The 23,491-nt window shown below is 47.6% G+C and overlaps 1 protein-coding gene across 2 annotated transcripts in view; it reads right to left on the bottom strand.

The window, feature by feature from the left end:
- ABTB3 (ankyrin repeat and BTB domain containing 3) overlaps positions 1–22,763 on the bottom strand; it is a 162,881-nt gene extending 140,118 nt beyond the window's left edge. The window contains exon 1 of one of the 2 annotated variants that reach the window (XM_058022372.1): positions 21,670–22,763. In XM_058022372.1, the coding sequence (XP_057878355.1) occupies positions 21,670–22,627 (958 nt within the window). In that variant the 5' untranslated portion in view covers positions 22,628–22,763. The remainder of the gene's footprint in view (positions 1–21,669) is intronic. The other variant, XM_058022373.1, reaches the window with a different exon arrangement.
- Between the last annotated feature and the right edge of the window lie 728 nt (positions 22,764–23,491).

Raw genomic sequence — 23,491 nt, 5'->3', positions numbered from 1 at the left:
TTATTAGAAGAAATAAAATTCACAACATAAACCAGCACAATGAGTAAAAGCAAAGTTCAATAAAGAAAGATTTTGCCCAGAAAAACCTGAATGTCTTCCAAATATGAAGATGTATTGGAGGGAATGAATCCCAGCTTAATTAAGCAATCTTTACTTCTTATTCTTATGGGATTAGAAACATACATAGAAGAATAGACAGATTTCAACAAAAGCCCCACAAATACAGAGGGAATGGGGAAGTCTCTGCTCAACTACGCCAGTGTAAACCTGGTTAACATTCCCCTGCTGCCACGGATTTAGCTCAGTGGAGCTGGAAGCCAAGGCTGACGTGCACATCTCCCAAAAGCAAAATTTTGTGTCAAAGGTTGCAGGTTTAGGGGGGGATAGGGGGGATGAGAGTAGGAAGACAGGCACAACTGGGGAGATGCCACCAAGGGGATCAGCAAGTTCAGGAAGCACAGGGGCTATGGGGAAATCTGTTTATAGTTCAGGGAGAGAAGAGCAAGCGAAGACAAGTCACGCATAATTGAAAAATAGCAATATTTAGCAACAGGGTGGGGGGGAGGTATAAAACACAATAGATGAAAAGTCCTAAGCAGCTTCAAATAGAGATTTCTACAAGTTATGGTAAAATAGTATCAGACCAAGATGCCAGGGTGCAGACTTTCTGGTACTTAACCAAACAGCTCCTCTGTTGGCACCCTACCTCAAAATTGCTTTTTATTTGACATTGTCTGCACTGCCTGCAGAGGTACTTTGTAAATAAACCATCCCTAATAACACACCAGCAAGCAAGAGCTCCATGCAACATGATTATTATTATCCCTGCCCATGGCAAGGCAGTCAAAATAAAATGCTCTTTAAGGTCCCTTCCAACCCATACCATCCTATAATTCTATAATTAAGAACTGTTCAAATCAGAAAACTCCCCATCACACCCAGCACATCCTCTTGCCTCACAAGTAGGATTTAACACACACAGGAGGGGACTGGTCCTGCACACCACCCCTCCCTTGGCTTGGAAGGGACACCCTGACAAGCAAGACCAACATCTGACATTTCCCAGAGCTCACGCGTGACCTGCTCAATAGCTCTGGCAACTTCCAGGGGATTTCAAAGCCTGGCCAGGGCTGCCACAGCAGGTCTGATCAAAGGGCCCACAACACAGTCATTTCTGTTCCTCGGAGAAGTAACTACAAGCACCAGTCGTGTACTTTGTGTTTTTAAAAGGCAGATTACCTTGTCGAGGCAGGATCAGGAAAACAAGTTTATTCAGGCTCACCCATTCTTTATGGAGTTCACAGCCCTCATGAAAATACCTCCATCCCTCGCCCTGGTGCTCGGAGGTGACAGGCATTCCCACTCTGACAGCTGGGGGGGACTGGCAGCATGTCTACCCTTAATGTGACTCCTGTGGAAGTCCTGGGCCTTCCTGAGAGGCTATTCCCAACTGCTGGATCAGCAGCTCTGGGGATCACCCTGGTGCCAAGTGGCTTAATTAGGGATTATCCAAAGCTGGGTTGTTCCCCACATCTCTTTTTAGCTGCCTTTCTCCATTGTCAGTGAAGTCCCTGGAACTCCTGCTTCTCCAAGAGCAACCATCAAGAGTTTTTCCCTGGCCACTGGACGATGCAGGCCTAGAAACAATGCCAGGTGATGTACGAGATACTGGCCACCCGCTAGGAAGAAATCCCTGCATTGTGATGCCAAAATCCAGGTCCTTTGGTGCCGGGGAGCCTCAGCACTGGCTGTCCTACCAGTCACAGCAGCAATGGAGCTGCAGGAGGAAGGTACCCCACCCCATCAGTCTTGCCCTATATCCTATAGCCCTGTATCTTTGCAAATTTCTAAGGCTCTGGTTAACACCAGGGGCTCTTGCAGGGCTGGGAAAGCAGAGCGCTAAGAGGAAGAAAAAATGTTTGGAAATATGGTTTTAATAACATTGAGCCTGTATCAGCATGTATCTTCCAGTGACTCGGACTCTCAGGATGGTCACTGTGCTCTTTTAACCAGCTGCTTGCTGCCGTGAGATTTTGAGTTAACTTCATGTACGACACATATTCAGCAACCGTTTATGAAGCCCAAAAGTAAGTAAAAGGAGAGCCAAAACCCAGTTATCCTATTTTCATCTCCTCCACTGGTGCTTTAGTGGTGATCTGCTTTTTCCCTTCCCATCCCAAGCTTAGACAGATGTTAAACATGTTAAGAGTTTATATCTAACCTCTAAAAACATACTTAGCAGATCTAAGTAATCAGAAACTTGGTGGCCACAGTTACGAATAAACTTTTGCAATTCCCTCCCATCCCTGCAAACGTCAAGTTTCATCCTATGTGAAGGACGAGACAGAAAGGACATCAAAAGAAAATTAAGGCAACTCAACCATCAGAAGTCAAACTCCAAATGTTAAAAGCTATTTAATGCTATGGACACATTATGTGTCATCTCAAAGGAGCAGAAGCAAGAGCATCTAAAGAAAAAAACTATTTTCAGCAGCACTGATACAAATCCAAAAATTGGAAAACCAGACTGTGGAGTGCATCCGCTTGGTTTGCAGGCCCATATGGCTACAGCAACTATCTCCATTCAGTTTACCTCTCCACACACTGAAAAAATAATGAATTTGGAAATGATGGAAAAATACTACTTAGAAAGAGCAACACTTTTTCTAAAAACATTTCTATATGTATTATCTCAAAAGGATATGAAATAGCATTATCATAGCCCATGTTAAGCTGTGCCACCTCATAATACCACTATCACCATCACACAGGACCTGTATGGGATAGATCAATCACCCAGCAGGGTACCAGGGACATCAGGGCATCCCAGGACACCACAGCACAGTGGGGACAGCCTACTGCTGTTGCTTCCAACAGCTTCAGAGGTTTAAAGAAAGAAATTAAGCACATGGCTAAATGTTCCCTTTCCTGTTGCTGTTTGCACATTGTTAAAGGGACAAGTCCATTTTTACAGCACTTCACAGGTCACATGGAAGAATTCACCATTGAAACCCACACCTGCTTTCTATTTTCAAAACCTCTTTTAATTCTTGATAAGAGTGGACTGCACCACCTAGCATTCCCAACTTTCCTTTGCAACAGGTCATGATCCACAGCAACACTGGCTGCCTGTAACTCTTCACAGCTATGCCTGTAGGCATTTCACACTGAAGCTAGGAAAGTCTGAAACTTCGGGGGAATTGCAGGGAGGTTGGGGGAGATGGATGGTTAGATCTTCTTTGGGAAAAACATCACCTTCTGGCAGATGTTTACCCTATGGATGATACATAGGGAACATCAGAGACCACCAGCAGTACAGTAACTCCCAATCAGCAACAAATGCAAGTCAGAATATATGAAATGTGGAATGTACATGGTACATGAGTTACACTGTCAACTCCAGCAATCTCCTGTTTGGTGAAGCAGGCACAAGGTTACACTTCCCAACACAACAAAAAGTTTCCATTTAAGAAATTTATTGAAGGATGCATCACAGTGACAGTCAAGGAACATTCTGGCTGGATGTTATGCCTCAGGCAAAAATCCCAAAATCAGCCCCACTGTTTTCCATGCCTATGGAAAAAGCCTGTGGATTTTAAATGAAACCACACAATCCAAAATCAGAAGTGAAGCCCTGTGAAGAGGCCACTCCCTGGGAGAGCCTGGGAGTGCTGCCCTGGACTTCACTAGGAAGGTACCCAGCAGTGATGCAGGCAAAAGGCCGTGTCACAGAGCGCCTTGGAGGAGGAATGGCTGCACAAGAGCCAGGGCCACGGGAGCACAGGAGAGGCAGCTGCCGCCGTCGCTTCCGCTCAAACGCGCGGCAGCTCCGTTACCGCCCAGTACAGCGCCAGGCACTCTGAGGTGTTTTCTGCACCCATGAAAGCTTCTTGACACTGCTCTTGCCTCCACTGTTTACACTTTGAAGGAAGAGAGAGGTGCAGGGAAGACAATTAGCCTGTAGAAATAAATGTCTGCCTTTCAGAAGCCAACTTTTTGCTTTCTTGCATCACATACATGGATAAAAATAAGCAATCAGCCTCAAAAACTGTGGAAGCCCTCGAACACTGAATGGATCTGCTGTAACCTTCTTGGGCACTGTGAAAAACTGATCCTTCCCTCCAGGCACCCTTAAAGGAGTGGTAGGAGAGCCATGCAGCAGATACACTGTGGGGTTTGACTACACTGCTCCCCAGATACATTACATTACATATGGGTGGAAGGGGTTTATCCCCCTGTTCTGTGTTTCAATCTCAAACTCAGCCTAGCCCTGACTTATGGGCAAGGAAAGGGAGGAGTGAACATGGCAGAGGGCTCTGCACCTAATGTCGTATCACCTGCTGTAGCTGCACCTGCACAGACCTGTAGCCAGCCCAGCACCGTCCTGCCAAGAAACATGGGATTATCTGACTCAAGATCCAGCCACTACTTGAGGAAGGGCAAAGCAGAGAGGGAAAATAATTCCCATGGAGTTCAGCTGGTGCAAGGTGACAGAAGGGAAGGAATGTAAGGAGCCTCCAGAACTCACTCCACACACAGGAATTCAGCCAGTGCTTTTGTCACAGGAACATTACTCATTCTTTCCTGCTTCCCTTGTCTTTTGTTACAGAACACAACAAACCCAACATCTACAACAACTAAAGAAGCAATTATGGGCACGTCACTGAAATACTGCAAGGACAGAACTATTCCAAATTCACAGTGTACCCTCACTGCCTGCTGACAATTGTACCTGCTACAGGCCTGACTCTTTACCAGCTCACACCCTGCAAGGGGGTAGAGCAGCACTGCCTCAGGTACCATCAACACCTTGCAAACCAACCATGGAGGCGGATGCTGAGCCAGGTTTTCAAATGTGGGCAGCACAGTATCGTTTGCCAAACCCATGCAATGAACAACTGCGTCTTTTCCTTTGAGGTACATCAACAGCTGGCCCCACTGAAGAAGTGATCTAAAACATCTGCTACCCACATTTTGGGGGGGGGGGTGCTGAGTCAGTATGAAAGCCACTCACAGCAGTAAACCAAAACTGAGCAACCAAAACTGAAATTCAACTTAGATGGTCAAACAGATCTCTTAATTTCCACAGTGCTGCTGGCTAGCAGACAGCAAGCAATCAAATACAAATGTGGACATTTAAATTTCAGTCAAATTTGGATCCTTGCAATGCAAACATACAAACTATACATACCCTTCATCCAGGCACAAGCACTTTCCAGAAAGGAATAATGACACATTGCAAGGGGAGAGTCTGCCTGTGCTGCTTCAGGTATTGATCCTGACACCTAAATGGCATCATCTCAGGAAAGCAAGGTTATTTCCCTTCTCCATGTATTTTTTTCTGGATAGATGTCTTGGCCTGAAATGTTGTTCAGATTCCAGATATCTTTTGAGTTTCAGTGCACACAGGCAAGAACAGAAGGGGCAGTGTCCCATGTTCCCACAGTATGGTAATTGCTGTTCTTGCAGGGATCCACCCTTCTTCACCACTTCCCTTAACTCTTTCTCTCAAGCAATCACTCACGTGCAGAACAACACACAATGCATCCATCTCCCCTCGGTTTCCTCCAGAAGCAAGAGTTAAGGCATTCACTTCACACAAGTCAGAAAACATATTTGGCCTTTTATTACTTTTATTTAAAGACCATAAATCCCTCCTTCCTTCTCTGGAGGAGCCAACAGGACTTGTTAAGCCTTCTGGTTCCCTCTGCTGCTGTAAAAAGGTGCAGAGTTTCCAAATGTGACCAGCTGCTGCACAGAGGCCCTGCTACAGTCTTGGAGAACATCCAGAGTTCACAGAGCTCCTGAGAACCTCCCATGGGATGGTGCCAGCCTCCCTGCACTGCTGAGCTGGGGGACACGGTGCTGTGAGCCTCTCTGAGCAGACAGGCTTCCAAAGACCCTCCTCCTGGCCCCAGGGCTTTGGAAACAGGCTTCAGAGCTGACTGTCTGCACAGTGCACAGGGCTAAAAGGAGTGGTCTGGCTCTGCCATAGAGATCAAGAAGTCAAAGCACTTAAGCTTTCAGTTTCTACTAGACTTCCATGATACCATCTTTGAAAAGATCAAAGCCAGGCATCCTGCTCACAGAGACAGAGAGTTAGACAGCAACAGAGCATCTCCTTACCAGCCCATTGACATCCCAGACCCACAGCTACGAAAAAGGGGAGCACAGAGATGCCAACTTCCCAGAATCTCTGCACGGCTGCCACCTGGCAGAGCCCAGGGCTGGTGCAGGGCAGCGAGCCAGGTTGAGCATGTCAGGAGATGCACCATTTCCATATGCAAAGGCAGCATCTACCCCTACTTTACATCCCCTCCAGCTTCCCAGAGTCAGGGAAAAAGCTCCCACAGTTAGGCAGCTCTTGCTGCACCAAAATGAGAGGCATCAAACTCCCCCCCTAGATGGTTACAGCTGCACTTGCCACTGGTGCTCTCCTGCGTGAGCAGTGAGGAGACAGCAAGCCTCAACATCCCCAGACTGAAACAGCTGCACAAGTACAAGGTTGGTTGGTACACGCTCCAGGGAGGGGGTGTTTCCCAACACTACATTTACACATGTAAAACAGAGGTAAATTGGCACTAGCTGACAGCTTATCCAGCACCCTGAGGCAGCAGGACTGCCTGTCAGAAAATCACTTGCATTCACCAGGAGAAGGCATTGGCCAACCTGATGGAAACCAATTGTAGAGTATTTGCTGAATCTGGATACCATCCTTAGGCTGCCCTTAAAAATGGGTGGCACGCTAAAGCAGTGACATACTATGTCCTACTGTCCCCACCAGCCACTGACTTCAAGTGTTATTGAGAGCCTCCATTGACAGCTTCTATCAACAACTTCCATTAACAGCAGTGCTTCAGACATAAGGGCTGAAAATTGTCTAAGGAGGGAAGCACTGTACAAAAGTTCAAATATAAGATGCTTTTCTCCAACAAGCACACTTCAGGAACAGAAACCACAGTAAAACACAGTGATTAACACAAGTACGTACATCTAGGTCAGCTCTCAATAACTTGAGCAGATAGCAGGTCACAGACTCATTTTGTGGATGACTCCTTTCTTTTCTCTTTTATTTTTTTAAACACAGTTATATTGACTTCAATGAATTTTTCCCACTCTTCAACCACTAGATCAGCCTGATGATGAATTTATCTAAATGAAACTGAAGACACTTTCTCTCACACTAATGATAAGACTAAGAAAGATCATTGTAGCACACCACCAGACATTAAAAGCAGAAATTTTAGGAAGGTTCTCAGTAATACTTGAGGCCATGAAATGAAACTGTGCTTTCATTACCAGCTGTGGAGTTTTAGGCTTGGACCTGCTGCTCAAAGTCCACAGAGAGGGTAAAGGAAAAATCAGCCAGTATTTCCATCCTTCTCTGTAATTTGAAGCCACTGAGACCTATCTCAGGGTATAAATCACACAACTCTATAAATAAAATAAATTACAATTTTGTACTCTTTGGAAGAAAGCTGACACCAAATTCATGTTGCAAATCCAAGAAAAAATAAGCCTGGCCCACGGCCCAAGCACATAAGAAGCTCCCCCTTGTTCCCAGGGAAGAAGCTTCACCATCACCATCAGTTTGCCATTCCCCAGGGGACTTACAGCTACAGGTAGTCTACAGTACACTAAATGTCTGTCTGTACATAGCACCTCCAGGTAGAGCCAAGTGTTTATTAACAGAAAGTGCTACCAGCAAAACTCCTGCAAATCCCTGTGGAAGACTGAACTCCTCTTTTCAGGTAAATAAACGGGGCATCTTCCCAGTTAGTGCCAGTCCCAAGCTCACAGCCCACAGATACCTACAACTGTGTCTCTCTGCTACTTGCAGTGTCCCATTTTTTAAACACTCACTGTCACTTGCATGACCCGAAGTATGACCTCTCCCTAGCACAGCCTTTTTTAAAGAAAAGCTGCTACATACATATTTAAAAGCAAGTAACCCACTACCAGAAGAATACTTAGTTTTGTATAAGCCAATTATCTTCTGTGGTAAAAGGATCAGATAAACACAGTTTTGAAAGTGTGTGGTTAGAAAATGATTAAATGTATCATTTTGGCTCTTTTGTAACAAATTAAAAGATGAGACTGACAAATTCTTTCATTTCATATCATTAAATAAATCTTCCAACAGAAAATTGTCACTTAAATTCTCTTCATAAACACCCTATTCAGTTTCAAAGTGGAGGACAAAAGTGCATTATAAAGTACTTTGAGAAATTTATTGCTTCTATTGTCTGTCCCCGCTCCCACCCATACTACATAGCAAAGAAAGCAGGAAAACACCTTGGAATCCACCAATACAAAACCAGCCAGAGCTTTGCCTGCCAAAGACACCAGGATCCTTGGCGGTGCCTATAACCCAACCTGTCAGGAGCCAGAGCTGTAGTTCCTGTAAGCCTCTGTCTTCTGTACATGACACAAGCATGACTCTGCAGGGAGTTTACAAGAAATATGAATGAGCACAAGCAGACCCATTTATAAAAATCCTTGGAAAATGGCAAGTTGCATTTCTTACCTCGTTTCTAAGAAAATGAGTTTTACGTGGTGGCACATGCCTACCTGCTCCTCCACATCCCCCAACAACCTTGCAGCTCAGGGGCAGATTTCCACTCCCTCTGGGCAACAGCTACAGTGCTATGGATGGCCACTGACAACTCCAAGTGTTGTGGAAACTAGAGATTTAGGAGAGATTACATCATTTTCCCCCATGGAAGGGAAGGCTGGCAGCCAGCTGAATTTTTGTCAGGCATTGGAGAAGGAACACAGAACTGCAATGAATGACACAAAGACAGAAACAGCTATCATCAACCCAAACGTGTAGCAAATCACCTCTGGGTTTTGGCCACAATTGAATAGAATATGGAGACTACTCACTGTGTGAGCAGCCCATCCTGATATGGGGTCTGAGCAGCTCACCCTGCCTCACAGCTTGCTCTGCCTTTCCCCAGGGTCTCCTCCCCACACCATGCCTGGACATCACCAAAGGGGCCACCAGCTGCTTTTCTCAGTGAGATCAAACCTTTCCTGAGGGTACAGCACTCAGCCAAGCACCACCAGCCTCTCAGATAAATCCATCAGTGATGTCAGAAAGGCGACAGACCTCCACCTAGACTGCACTCTGGTTTTCCACAATCCCATGGGGAAACACATGCAGGCAAAACCTTGAAGTCCACAGCCCCTCCATGGCACTTTTCCCCCAGGTCAGTCCCCACAGCTGTCACAAAATATGGGTGTAAGAAAGCAGAGCAGTAGCCTCTGGCACACCACTACATGATGAACATGGAAACCCACTCCCACCATGAGACACATATTTATTTTTCTGTGGATAATCAAAAAAGAGTAGGGACAAACTCCTTGGAGAGAGAAAGCTGAGCTCAAATGCCCTACATCCAATTTTAACAGAAATTGTTTGCAGCACTTAATTGCAAGAAAGCCACAATTAATTGTGCTACATTATCAGTAAACACACTGGTCACATCATTAGAGCCATTATTTTTCCCTCCAAGAAATTACATTACTACATTATTGATGCAACAATCCAGTGTAATGAAGTGGTGCTTTGCATCCTTTTTTCTGCTTTACACTAAGTTCACAGAGCTATAGCCCCAATACCAAATTTAGTAAGGGTTCTTTTGGTTGGTTTTTTTTTTCCAGTAGGTCAAAAATTCCAGTCAACAACCTAAAAACAGCTGCAGAAGAAGTTAAAGCACCTGTCCCTAATCAACTGCAAAGGCTTGGGTTTCTATTTGATACAACTCAAAATTACAGCTATTTTTCTAAATACTCTGCTTCAACAGTGAGTATTTTTACCTCATATTTTTACTTGGAGAGACTATTTTCAGAAAGGCATTCAAGAGAGATTATGCCAGAAAGCAGTAAAATAGCAAGCAAGCTGCTTATGTAAATACTGAACTTCTTTGAACTTAAGGGGAAAGAAAAGGAGCAGTATCCAGAAGGTCAGCACTCCTAATGAAGAGAGCACATATGAAACGCAGGGAAGGAAAAGTTGCCCATGCCAAAACGGCAAAAGAAAACCTAGAGAAGTGATCATGAAAGGAGCTCAGAACAGTAGAACACTCAGTCCTGAAGCTCTTACTCATTCACAGGGTTACTAAAAGCAATAAAGGTTATTCCTGTCATACTGCAGGAAGCAGCCTCAGTTTGCAGTGCCCATCAGCAGAGCATGGCTCTGCAGCACGAAGGGCAGCAACACCCACATTGCACATCTTGTGCAATGCCTACAAAGGCTGTCCAAGCAAAGCTTTGGCTAAAACACAAACCAGTACTTCCTCTGCAATTATTAATATAGGATTAATATAATCTTTAGAAATAGTCTCCATGTGCAAAACCCCAGCACGTTGTTTCCCAGCCACTCCTTTGCTATTATACAGTTCCACACACCCCTGCTATGCTGGGAAAAGGAGAGGGCTCTTTAGAGTAACTTTAAATTCACTCTTTCAGTCTTGCATCTTGGCTCTCTGCAAAAAAATCAGCAGTTGCTCAAGTTCCCACTTTGCCACTCAGTTCCTTGCATGGTGCAATCACAGAATCCCCAGGTGCCTTCTTGCTGGACCAAATAACACCACTGTGGTTGACTATCACTGTAAAGAAACAGTCCCTGTGCCCCCTCCTCCCCCCCAAATTTCATTATCTTTTCTGCTGTTTTATCTGTTCTTTCTCCTTTTGGAAATCAGGCTATGAAACTGAACTAATTACTCCAGGCTCAGAGGATGTTTTATGTGGTGTGCTGAATTGTTTAATTTTTCCTTTTGCCATGGCCAACATTTGTGTTTAAATATCAACAACTTTTTCTGCATATCAGTGCAATGCCAACAGCGCTGCAAACCTCTAAAGGAAGAAGGAACAGAACTCATCCCAATGATGCTCCTCAAGTCACAGTCAAGGGGAGAAGTAAACTAACAAGTCTTCATTTCCTTAACACCTCTTCCCTCTAAGTGCTCTCCTTGCCCCAAAGAGGATGTTTCCCAGGGACTCAGCCAACTCAGACCTTACCAGACCAGAAAATGTGTAAATCCCAATGCTAAAGACCCCAGTGTCTGCACTCCACCCTCACTGCAGACAGGAATGTCTTACCAGCACTGTCAGAAGTAGGCAACACGGATTGCACAAGGAGTCAATGCCACAGGTTTAAATCTGCTCAGCAGCCAGCTTTGTAGCCAGTTTTGCAGTTGGGATGTGTCTGCACTGTTTGCATGAGAAGCACCTATTAAGCAGGCAGCAGCAGCCTGGCTCCAGGTAAACTTCCACGGAGTCTCAAAACATAGCCCTAGGTTGGGCAAACTGGAGCCATCTGATCTCAGGCTGACACAGGTGGAGGACAGGGTCCCATCCAGAGGAAAACCTTGCCTTGCCTCCTCAGTCAGTGAAAGAAGTCACCTGCAATGGTGGCTGACACCTGAGCATCCAGCCCCAAACCTCAGAAAACACTCTGTGACTCACCAGCTCCTGCCTCACTCAGCCTGTAATCAGACATCACCAGCCCTGATAAAGCAGTGTTCTCCCACCCATCTGATAACTCCAGTTCCTCCACAACCTCGAGGTCCATCTCGTGCCTTTCTACCCCCATGACATCCCTGGTCAGAGGAGGCAGAGGCAGCAGACATCAGCATCCCCATCTGCTCTGGTGGTTTGAGGGCTCTCATCACCACAGGTCTCCTTATAAAACCTGCCAATTATCCCACGCATAGGCAGTTTCTGTGTGCTGAAAAGAGGTGACAGCCCATATATCCTTCCTGAAGATCATCTAGACTATCTGTACACTTAAGAAGGAATGAGTTTTGGCTAGGGTGTTTTTCTCTTGTATTTAATCTTGCTTTAGAAGCATTCAGCCACCACAGTCTAACCACTGATGCGTGTCAGACAGACAGCGTCACCAACTTACTTATCTTGGCTCCCAGCATTCTGCTGCAAGAACATTGCTGCCTAAGCTCATCCTTTGCATTACACTGGTGTTTATGCCATTCCTACATTTAAACCTGTGGAATAGTTCAAACTACTCCTCCTTGTCTTACCCATCCTCTACCAAACATGCTCTTTAAGATGGAAGCAAAGCATCATATGCATTCCCACAGGCAGGTATTTTCCATTAAAAAGACTCTGCCCCTTCCTGCTGTCTGTCCCTGCACTCAGACAGCTTGCAAAACTGTTTTCATTCTCCAGAAACAGTTGATGCACAAGGCAATTCTTTTCTGAGCATACTGGTATAATACAGAACTAGTTAATAGGTAAAGTGCAACAACAGAGCACAGCAGGCCCTAACTACTGAGGCACAGCTATGCTTGGGGTGGGGGTTTTTCCAGGTTAGAAAAACTGCGTATTTTGAAACTCCTGCTCCTCCTTACTGACAGCATGCCAGATAATTAAATTGAACCTCTTATTTTTAAAATCTAATTTACTTTTGAAAACCTACACTGCTGCTGGACTATTTTTAGAATTTTTCTTATATGGGCCAGCGGAAATAGGCTAGAGCCAGGTAGCACAAGGCCTCACAGACTGTGCAATCTTCAAGCTGAACACCATTAATCAGTGAAACAATGGAAAAAAATCCTTTCAAATTAGGAATAACTATCTGCAGTGAGGTACTGATACTCATCTTCAGTTTTGGAAAAGCTTATCTTAAGCAAAACTAAGCCTGGGCCTACAGCTTTGACTCAGGAGTTTAATTTTTAATTCTGTAATTTGTTACCAAATGCAAGAGCTGATATTGGTGTTTGACAGGCTGTCCTTAACACCAAAATCAGTGGGAATATTGCCCAAACAAGGACTACAGGACGGGTTTAGCACTACCTTTGGAACAGCTTGACTCACACAGCACCCCACACAAGACATGCACTAGAGAAGTTAAATAACACAAATAGCAGAGGGATACTTTTTCTGAAGTACTGAGTTCTGGGACCCTTATTTTATAAGTCCCTAGGGAAATAACAGCATCAGAGGTACCTGCATCTAGCCCCTAGCAGCTGTGTCTGCTATATGGCAACCCAGAGCAAAATTATATACCTACTCAGATTTACAGTGAATGATTTAGTGAAACCAATTTCTGTGATATGCTGGCATGCAAAGATATGCCCATGTAGTACACCAAAAATAATTTTAAAAAGTCTTCTTAGTATTCTCCACAAAAAAAGCATCTCAGAGGGTAGCCAAAATGACTATGACCTCTGCAATCTCTCTTATTTCTGCTGGCAGCACTTCCCACCAAAGGTCTGGGAGTCCAGCATCCATCCCCAGGCATCTGGCCCACCTTCCCAGGGGCAGCTTGCCTTGCTGCCAGCCACATTCACTTCTTAGAGGTGACAGAGAACTCAAGGTGCTTCATCTGGGGTAAAGAACCTGCAGTCTGGGGAGTACATATGGCCCACAGCATCACAACCTCTGTTTTTCCAAATCCCTGCTGGGTAACATCCCAGGGAGAGGCTTGCAAGACTTGCTTTGCTCTTTGCAAGAAAAAGCCAACCTTCCCTGACTAGCAACTTAATCACGGCCAAACACAACACATAAGAGAAGGCACTACAGCCCAACAGTGTTTATCCAAAACTACCATAGGGCCAGAGAAACTGCAAAACACTGCAGGATGCAAAGTTTCCTTCAATTATTTAATTGCCTCAAAAATGCAAATACATTCAACATACCTCTGCTGCAACTCCAGCCCCGCTCACTTCCCCCACCTGGGAGCAATATTTCATAGCAGTGCAATATAAAAACAGGGTGGTTTTATTAATTTTAAAGCCTCAGACTCTTGCAGGTCCAGGTGCTACTCCATAGCACTTGAGGACAGAAATCTGGTCCCTGAAGAGGCCTCTTCTGTAATCTTTTCAGGGGTTCCTGCTCTCCTGCTCACTCACCAGCCTGTCCCAAGACCTTTATGGCTGCGTGAAGTCCACGTGCTGTTCGCATGAGCAAGGTCTGTGCACATAAAAGCTCTGGAAAAGCCACGTAAGGCTGTGAATTTGCTGACCCAGAAGTATTCCCAGTTCCTCGCGGCTCAGCTGCAACGCCCTCGTGTGCTCCTATCTGCTGGCGAGCACCCCGCCGCCTCCCACACACCCTGCCGCACTGATCCCTCCCTGCACTTTCGCTTTCAGCTGCCTTAAACCCCCACAGAAAGCTTTACCTGTCTCCTGTGCTTCCATTTATCGCTCAGAAGATCCCCGCACCAGCATCTGAAGCACCATGGCAGGAAGAGCCCAGCGCCCAAGGGTCACACCAGCCAAGTTCCCACCAAGCACCAACATCAGGCAGCCACACAGGGATTTACACTGCCCACAGGGATTTACACCAGGTCTAACACCATGCTTTTAAGTGGCCTGGAACCAACTGGGATGAACAAGTCCTTCTTCCCTTATCCACCTCTGTCAGCTTAATTCATCAGGCACACAATCACCTGTCCTGAGGTCTCTTGGTAAAGGGTGTCTAATTTTTGTCCTGTTCCTTATTAATCCAGTATTGTTTAAATCAAAGACAATTTCTTTTCCTTATCAGTAATGAGCCAAGAGAATCTCTGTGTGAATCTTTGCGTCTCTTGAGCACCTTTTCAGCCTCCAAGCTGGTTCACATATTTACCACTGGATACCCTCTCACCATACTATAAAATCTCTTGGGTTGTTTTTAGGAACAACTACACCAAAAAAGGCTACTGTGCTTCCTATGAACTCAGCCTAGGAATCAAGGAAGAGGATAAAATACCTTCAAGATGACAGGAACCTCTTCAGTGGAGCCCAAGAAAATGGTCATGTCCCATAAGCCATGCTGTAGAACCTTCTCTTTACCCACAAACTGCCAGAGTAAGGAAGTGTGATGATGCAAGATCATCAGCACATCGGGTAAATTTAAGTAAATGAGACAAGCCTCAGCAAGGTGTCAGCGTGCCTGTGCCCCATTCATGCTGCTGAACTGATCCACACCAACAGTGGCTCCTTCTTCAGCTGCTCCCAGGAACATGCCTTTCACTCCTGCTGTCAGAACAAGCCAAGAGCTGCCTTCTCAGTGACTCATTTCACCTGATCAGTGCCCTTCTCTCTTCTGTTTTTACAAGACAGAAATGCAGCCCTATGGAAAGCAGAAGGAGTGACTCGACACCAGGTTTTATCTCTTCACATCCTTAGGATAACTATGTTACCTTCTGGGAAAATGGGAAGCCTATGCACTGCCAGACAAATGTGGCCACTGATTGAAACTCTTGGTTGTAGGAAACTCCTGAAAGCAAGGGCAGACCAAGAACCAACCACATGCGACCATTTAGCTGGCACAGTCCTTCACAATGCCTGTGTTTTTTTAGGCTGCCTAACTGAACACTTCTGGCAAAGTAACCAGAGGGTATTAAGCTGGCCATGCAAGCTCTGGGCTAATTTTAATGTCTTTTTAAATCTTTAAAATACTTATCAGGTACATAACAACTGTAATTACAGATTTCTGCAGAGATGGTGCAGTATATTGCTTTTGGTCAGCAAGTAAACAAGGACAAGAGCAAAGAAAGAAAATAGTCCCTACTTAATTTTTATGCCTTGCTAAAGCCTCCTATATGCTGGGCAAAGGAAAACAGCCTGCAGACAGAGCCATGGGCAGGACTGCTGGCACAAAGGGACTGGCAGAAAGGCATTGCTGCCACGGCTGGAATGATGACCCAGCCTCGGAAACTGAGGCAGCAGGAACCTTGAAAGTGGGAGGAGACAGGGAAAGTGAAGAGGCACTGATGTGATTTATCATCCACCAAGCATCCACTTCAGCCCCCACGAGTACAGAGAACACCATCCTGCTCAGGGACGTGAACAGGGGCAGTGCTGCTGCTCATCAAACTCACTGCAAGAAAACACAGCCTGGTGATAAACTCCCTCATCCATCCCCTCCTTGCTTTTCCTGTGCATCCTTTTCTGGGCCAGCAACAGAAGTATTTTGCATGAAAGCTGCTAATTTCAGCAAAGCACCTGAAAGGAGCCCCTCCCCCCTCTTTTTGCACTCCACATTGGCCAGAAGAAGTTATTCCCGACAGAGGACTTCATTCCCAACACCCATGTGCTGCAGGAAACAACTCTCTCCACCTCTGGTGTCATCTCATAGAGTGGGGCTTTTTTCTTTCACATCTGCATTAGAGGAAAGGTGAGGAAACGACCATAAAGTTTTTTGCCTAACTTCTGAGATAGGAGAACTCAACCCCTAACCAGGCAGGGGAGAAAGGGTTCAGGCTGTAGATGTTCCAAGCCACTGCACTTCCAGGTATTTACTCTGGACAATGTGGAAGGTTTGTGACTGACAACTGCTTGGTATGACACACTGCAGAAACACCAACACACTAAGAGTGGTGTCTTTTTCATTTTTATTAACTTTGAGCAGTGGCAGAGAGAGCATTTGCAGGAGCACTAGGAAAAGTCATGAAGTTGTCCCTAATGCTCACCTGCACCTTATGTCATCAGCTCACAGGATGGCTGAAAAACTACATGAAGCTTGTCAGCACTCAACAAAAAAGCCAGGAACCCAATATACTGCTAAAACTATACTGTTATTCCCCTAACATGCTCCTTGTATACACAATCACATTTCCAATCATCATTCCAGAGCCTCATTTACATCAGAAACTAAGTAATGTAGATGCAGTCTGAAAACTCCCCAGCGTGGCCAAGGCTATAAATGCTGTTAAGGTACTTTCCAACATGACAAAAAGAATAATCATATTGGCAAACATAAGCTTCATTATTATCCTGGGTGCCTCCAGTACATTCTGGGATTTTTTTAAATTTTTTTTTTTTTATGTTAGACTCATAACTGAAACAAATCACATGAATCAAAACATCCAGAGGGGAAACAAACCATCATCCAGTGAGTCAAACCCTCACCTCCCAAAGGGTCTATTTTCCAGTCCTACCATTGCTCCCTTTTCAGCGTGTCCTCTCAAGGCAACAGAGGTTTTCAAGAAGCACACACACTGATGACCCTTCTGTTCCACTCCTGCCAACACCAAGGGTCAAAGCAACCCACCCTTCAGTACAGAGAAGGAGCATGGTTTCTGCACTGCCATCTCAGTTCCCACCAGCATCACTGGCCACAAACCACAAACAGGCAAAACCTTCTGCCCTTTGGGGATTTGTCCCCCTCTCCCCCTCCCACCACGCCTGGAATGGAGAGGAGGCAAATTCACAACTTGTTCAAAGACGATGTGGAAGTTTGCTTGGAAGACTGTCAGGTAAGAGAAACAAGCAAAACTACACATCACTTGTTGCACCACCACTCATGTCAACCTCAAGTGCCCTGGAATAGATGGAGAAACAAAACAGCAAAGACCTCTAAGTATAATATACTGGCACATATAAGAAACTTCAACTATATTCCTTTTTTTTAAGTAGCAAAAAATACAATGCAAACATAATGGGGGTGGAGGGGGAAGGATGTTCTTGGAATTATAGTTTAAAATACAGCCAAAAAATAGCATTAAACTCTGTTTTGTGTCCAAGTATTCCCTATCATCTTAGCCGAAACAAGTTTTAGATTGATTTCTGCACTGCCACTAAGGCCATAATGGCATCCTGAATGGTTCAATTACAGCAAAAAGCAGAGAAGTAACAGATAACAGTATGCTTGCCAGTAAGAGGAGGGTATGGTCTCTGTGTGCACACATGTATGTATACATATGAATCAAAACTGAAAAGAATTTATTGATTTGGTTAAGCTGTGCTAATATATTGGTACTGCTCATTTGCTCAGGGTCTCCCTAGTTCGCCTGAATTAGGAGAAGAGGCTGAGGTTACACTGAGGTTAGCTGACATGTGTCAGCCAAGCCTGACCTAATCCTGGGTTTCTAACTAGTTTGATCTTCTTCTCTAAATAATATTAAGAAGAGGAAGGAACCACAGGGATGTAGCTGGGTTCAAAATCACTATTTTTAGAAGCTGTACACAAACAGACAAGGCAGAGTTGTGCATGGCGACTCCTCCACAGAAAACTCCATCCTGTGATCCCCCAGTTCCCCAGCTGAGTACCTCCCACCAAAAGTTCTGTCACAAAGACATGGAGATCCCCAAAGACTGAAAGAGGAAAAAACAATTTTCCTTACTCTGTATTAATTCAAGTGTTTTCTAACACCATCCCTCCTCCCAGTGAAAGAGGACCTCCATAATATCAAGCAGGTGACTTTGAGCTGGACCTGCTATCCAAGCTTCCCCGTTAAAACAACATACATGGATTTACTCCAATGATCTGCACTGGATCCAAGACCGAGGGAAACTTCTCATTCATCTCAAAGCATTTCTCAGATCTGGCATAAAAGTAAGAGTTTGATGAGCAATAAAGAAACTACAATAATATGGCTTAAACCACAGAGGTGCCAGCTTTTACTGCCTTTCATTGAGCACACAGTATTTTTCTCCCCCTGTTCCAAGGGAAATAACACTCCATGCAACTGTTATAGGATGTAAAACGTGCACTGTGCTGTTCAGATGGAGCTCATAATTGAAACATTTAAGCGCCAATGAAATCCCAAATGAAAAGTTTTTCATTTTTGTTCAGCCATGAAGTTAAAATTCTGGGGGGGAGGAGTGGAAACTACTATCTCAGAGTGCTTTTAAGGTCTATTTTTTCTGATACAGTAATCAGAAAGATAAGCTCAGTCAATATGCCAGCAGTTGCTGCCATACTCCAGCGGCTCGCTGCCGATGGCATCATGTGCCTTGCCATTGCTATCCCTGCCCTGTCCCACACATGAAGTTATCAAGGGGCTTATCAAGGACGCATGGTCTGCTGCCTGCAACACACGAAGGAGTGCAACTACCTTCATCCACAGGCTTTTGAGCCTGCAAGAGCAATGAGCAGGCTCCTGTTGGAGAGTGGGGCTCCAATTGAGGCAGCTGTGCAAACTCAGGCCAAACACTCCCAAAAGGAGCCCAGCAGGCTCAAGGGCCCATACAAAGAACCAGCTCAAACATCTTTGTCTGAAGGCACATGGCCATCATTCATAGGAAGGAGAAGGTTATCTTGCAATACTGCTCTTATTCAGCAGCTTTCAAGATGACCAAGTATGATATCAGGCTATAAAACCTCAGCTGAAACCACTAAACACTCTGCACTACTTATAGGGAAGCCCTGAAAGGCTGGTTTGTGTCTTGCAGATCCTCAGACCACCTTCCCCAACACTGGTGTTCATAAACTCTGTTAGAGCCATCTTGGACTGCATCACACACAAACTCATGCTCTTTACACACCTGCATCCCATGATCTTCAGGGGCTGCCTGTTTCACAGTCTGGACGAACTTAAGGGTGTTGAATTTCGCCTGGAAATTTTTCAAAGGTTTGACATTTGCCTCCCAGAGAGAGGCACCTCTCCCCACAAAACTTGTCTGCAGATAAGGTACTGCTAGAGTCTGCTTCTGCATGCTTTCCATCCCCAGCCCTCACTCAAATCACATGGGCCATGGTACCTCCAGAAAGGAGCCACCACTGCTTCTTGTCCACACCTGCTGGACCAAACCCACTGATTCCAGCGCTTGTGTGGTCATAGGCAACCCAGCTGCAAAATGACACTCCAACTTACAGAACCTCATGAGTACGAGACCTGTCTCTTCCCCTGGAGAGGTGCAAAGAGATGTGAGAAGTCTGCTACCTGCTCAGTTGTGCTACCATGGTGTTTCAAGTACTGAGGATGGAGGAAGGATGAACGTGTGGTTAGGCCACTAAACAGAGATGCACCTTCCAGCAATCCAAGCCTTCTGCCACAGATGGCCCCAACAGTTTCAAACCGGTCAAATAATCTCTCACACCCGACTTCCCCACCTGTTTTAAGTGCCTGAAAAGGAAACATTTGCAACCAAACATGGAGCACTCAAGACATGAAAATGGTGAGGACTGTATAAACAGATACATACCTCACTGGTGAAGAAACAGACTGTGTTTAATGGTTTATAATGCCTGGTTTAGTTACCTTGAAATTACTTAAGAGAAGGCAACACAACCTTGGATTAAAACTAAATAAACATTTACAGCAGTAAAAAATGGCTTTTACTGTAGGGAGGCCTGGCTCTTGCACCTGTAATTCTAAACATATTTAACAGGATGCCAAACTATGTATTATAAAAGGCTAAAAAGCAAAACAACATTATAGATATTTGCACAGAAAGCAGGTAGGCATAGGGAGAGAGGCAAAACAAAATGGATAACTTGCCAGGGTCTGATTCAAACATCTTAGAAAATGCTATTTTCTCAACTGAGGACTGAGCTACCAAGGAGATTTGTGGCAGCTAAAACTACCAAAAAAATGGAGATGAAAACTCTCTTTTGTGTCCCTAGAAGGGAGATAAATGAGGGTCAGAATGAAGTTCATTTAAATCCACTGAGCTGATACAGAGGGAGTTAGAGAGAGCCGCAAAACAAAATGAAAGGCTCAGTAGGAGCCTGCACAGCCAGTGCTGCAGCGTCAGAAACACAACACAGTGCCATCTGAAACCCACAGGCACCGTAGCAGGGCTCAAGGAAAAAAACAACGGTGGCACTCCTGGGGAAGCCATGCCTGCCTGCACCAGCGCTGGAATAACACACCGGGGTCCTGCAACACAAGCCCCCGAGGTCAGATGCATTTTGAGGGGTGGTTCAGCACAGCCTCCGGGGAGGACATCCATTGCTGGAGTGAAACCACCAGAGGAACAGAACTAAGCAACATCTATTTACAGCAGAGAGGAATATCTGCTCCTTTCCTTCGCTCCCACTCGGCATTCTCCTTTGGGTCTCTTATGGGATAGAAGGTGCCTTAAGACAATAGATAATTAGCTGTAATACATCCTCTGTGGCTTTAACAACTTAACAAGGCTTATCTGGAGACGTGATCTAGGCTTCCAGTTACCCTTGTTCTCCCAGTTCTCTTCCTCTTCCACACCCCCCCCCCCCCCAAATATTTGCATCTCAGCGTGACAGGTATTTTGACTTTAAGCTTAATAAAAGTGTTTGCATGTGTCTGTGCACGCTTAGGAGAAGCTATGAAAAAAACCACCCTATTGTAAGTCTACCTCCCTGAAACACGCCTCGTTCCATTTTCACTTCCCTGACAAACAGAGGGAGCTGAAATAAGGAACATGAACTTTGGAATGCCACTCTACCGAAGGACAACTTATTAAAAACATTAGATTCATCGTTTAAAAAACGAAGGGAAAAAATGCTCAGGAAGTCGATGCATCACGGTGCTGCGTTTGTGTCAAGCTCTGAGTAAACATGCAGCAACATGAATGAAATCTGTCCAGAAAGACTGCATTTCAGCGCCAACCACGCAATCGCTGGCCAAACCACTGCATATGTAACAAAAGTTTGATCTCGACTGCAAGCGCTCGGCTGCGCTTCTGTCATTTCCTGTGGAAAACTGAAGCTCTGAACCACTGTCTCTCAGCCAGCCCTCGCCGACACCCAGCCAGCTGCCCCTGAATTCACGCCCATCACGCCGCGGCAGAGCCGTGCGGGGGATGCTCGGCAGCTCCCCTCCAGCCCTCCCCGGGCCGGCCACCGCCGTGCAGGGGCAGCCGCGCCGCCGCTCCCTCCCCAGCCCCAGCCCCCGGCCCCGGCGGCAGGTGCGGCGGCGGCGGCCCGCCCAGCGCCCGGGGGGGCGGACGGGGCCCGCCCGTCGCAACAGGTGGTCGGTGGCGCCCGGTCCCGCCCGGCAGCCGCACTTACCGCTGGCGTTCTTTCCGCAGATGAGGTGCTGGTAGGGCTGCAGCAAGCCCCAGAGCTCGGGGTCGTTGTTGACCGTCTGCTCCAGCGCCTCCAGGGTGAAGCGGGGCGCCTCGGCGCCCTCCTTCTCCTTCTCGGCCGGGGCGGCGGCGGCGGCCGGGGGGCGGCCGGGCGGCGGGAGCGGGGCGGCGGGACCGGCCAGCACCCGCGCGTGGATGTCGCGGAAGAGGCTCTCGGTGCCGGCGGTGAGGTAGATGGCGGCGTGCTCGTGGATGCGCAGGGCCACGCGGCTGTCCACCATCCAGCGGTAGAACTTGCCCACGGAGAAGGCCAGTCCGCACCGGGCCGACTTGCCGCGGCTGAAGCGGTCGCCGCCGCTGCTGCTCATGTTGTAGAGGGAGAGGGCGCCGAGGGCAGCTGCCGTGCAGCGGGCCGCCAGCGTCCAGCCCAGGACGATCTCCATGGCGCTCCGCACCTCGTGCTTGGTGCACTTGGCGAAGCGGAGGCTCAGTCTCTGTGCCTCCCGAGCGATGCGCACCAGCGCCCGGCTCACCAGCGTCGAGAGCCGCGCTGCCGCATCCCGGCTCCCGGGGCTGGCGGCGCCCGGCGCCCGCGGCTCCCGGCGCGGCGGCGGCGGCAGCAGCAGTGCCTCCACCTCCTCCAGGCTCCAGGGGACCTCCTCAAGGTCGGGCAGGAGCCGGGAGCACTGCTGCCCCGCGCAGTCCAGCACCTCGGAGTCTTCCGCTAGGACGGTGTTGACGGTGTCGAAGCTGTTATGCCGACTGTGCATGGAGTCAGTTAGGTGCGGCCAGCAGCTTCCTCCATAGGGGTACGCGGGGTGCGAATCCGAGCAGCACAGCGACAAGTTGGAGGAGCGCACAGAGTCCGCCGCACCACCATACCCGGAGTCCAGCGTCAGGTCTTCCAGCGTCCTCACCGCCGTCTTACCTCTCCGGGCCATCGCCGCACTTCATGCTGCACCCGACGGACCCGGGCGGGGAGCGGCTCACGGGAACGCGGAGGGAGAGAGCAGCGAGCGGGCGCGGCGCGACCCGCCGGCCGATTCGCTTCGCCCCGCTCCGCCAGACGGCAGCGAAGCGGCGGTGCTGTCTGCGCCCTGCTCCTGCTGCTCCTGCTGCTGCCGCCGGCCGAGCCCCGCTGCCGGCCCCGCTCCTGCACTGCGCCGCACCGCCGGCCCGACACCGCACCGCAGCGCAGCACCGGCCAGCGGGCGCGGGGGGCGGCGCCATGGAAAGCGCCGCCGGCTCGCAGCCAATGGGGCGGCCAGAGGGCGGAGACATGCAAAGCAGCGCGCCCGGCGGCCAATGGGACGGCGCCCTGCGGCGGCCGCGCCTCCCTCGGCCCCGCGGGGCCGCTCCGCGCGGCGCGGGCCGGGAGGGGGCGCGGCCCGTGCGGAGCCGCCGTGTGCCGGGCCCGCCGGGGCTGCCCGCTCCGCCAGCTCCGCGCACGGCAGCTCCTCCAGCGCTGGGACTGCGCCCTGCAAAGCACAGATACATGTTAATGTTAATGTTAATGCGGGTCTGGGCCCGCCGGCAGCCGGGGGAGTGCGGCCATCCGTGTCTTCTGTCCCCGCGGCTGGCAACAGCACGGCTCTGCTGCGTGCATCTACGCCGTTCCCCGGGCGCACGAACTGGAGCCCCGCTCCTGCCCGCACTGGGTTTTCACACCAGCAGTTCCCTGATGTTGCTATAAACAAATGACAGCGAGCGCAAGCACTCACACATCTCATCAGAGAGACAAGATGTTTTGAAATCAAGCAGAAACTGCCACGTAAGAATTCCAGCCATCACTCGAGTCAGGAAGA

Source organism: Melospiza georgiana, chromosome 4 (genome assembly GCF_028018845.1).
Source record: "Melospiza georgiana isolate bMelGeo1 chromosome 4, bMelGeo1.pri, whole genome shotgun sequence".
Classification (NCBI taxonomy): domain Eukaryota; kingdom Metazoa; phylum Chordata; class Aves; order Passeriformes; family Passerellidae; genus Melospiza; species Melospiza georgiana.
This window is presented reverse-complemented; position numbering and strand designations above follow the sequence as displayed.